This window comes from Sinocyclocheilus grahami, unplaced genomic scaffold (genome assembly GCF_001515645.1).
Source record: "Sinocyclocheilus grahami isolate Dianchi unplaced genomic scaffold, SAMN03320097.WGS_v1.1 scaffold1454.1, whole genome shotgun sequence".
Lineage (NCBI taxonomy): Eukaryota > Metazoa > Chordata > Actinopteri > Cypriniformes > Cyprinidae > Sinocyclocheilus > Sinocyclocheilus grahami.
The window spans coordinates 225,570-226,192 of record NW_015506633.1 but is presented as its reverse complement, the minus strand read 5'-3'; the positions used below and the strand labels follow the sequence as shown (position 1 = coordinate 226,192).

General features: G+C 42.7%; 2 protein-coding genes across 2 annotated transcripts in view; both read left to right on the top strand.

Moving 5' to 3' along the window:
- LOC107570407 (collagen alpha-1(XXIV) chain-like) overlaps nt 1–623 on the top strand; it is a 38,123-nt gene that overhangs the window by 15,603 nt on the left and 21,897 nt on the right. The gene's annotated exons all lie outside the window — the stretch shown is intronic.
- LOC107570408 (collagen alpha-1(XXIV) chain) overlaps nt 1–623 on the top strand; it is a 67,317-nt gene that overhangs the window by 62,130 nt on the left and 4,564 nt on the right. The window contains exon 14 of the mRNA XM_016256640.1: nt 488–541. Within this exon, the coding sequence (XP_016112126.1) occupies nt 488–541 (54 nt within the window). The remainder of the gene's footprint in view (nt 1–487; nt 542–623) is intronic.

Here is a 623-nt window from a genome sequence, read left to right as displayed (position 1 = left end):
TATTATTATTATTATTTAAATTAATGAAATATTAAATTCAAAACATTTAAAAATCATTACATTATTTGAATGGCCTTTTTTTTTTTTTGTCATATGGCTGACATTACCATAATTCCTTCGGTGCTACCTTTTACCAAAGAATGTGCTTGTAAAAGAAAACTGTTCCTCCTGCAAGATAATATAGATTAAAACTTTCCCTTGACCTTCTGTCCCGACCGTGAGTGGCCTTAAAGCACATTTACCGCGGTGGGAAGCGGGTTAATTCTGCTCTTTCAGGAGTAATTGTCTGAACGTGCGTGTGAGAGTTCAATCACAGACTAAGTGGCTTCAGGACCCTGTGTTTCTAACATGTTGTTTGCGAGAAGCCAGAAACTCACAGCAGATGATTGTCATGATGGCAGACGGTGGGAATGTCCTCATAAAGCTGTCATTCAGTGTCCATCACTGAATTATTCACTGAACGCTGGGTCTCTGTCTCTTCTCTCAGGGTGATCCGGGGCCTGAGGGACCCCGTGGCTTCCTTGGCATTGTGGGACCTCAGGTAACGTCCTGTCCCGTTACGCCTCAGTGTTCCTGTAACCTGATTGGCTGGACACTGAAGATCTTGTTCTCTCATTGGCAGG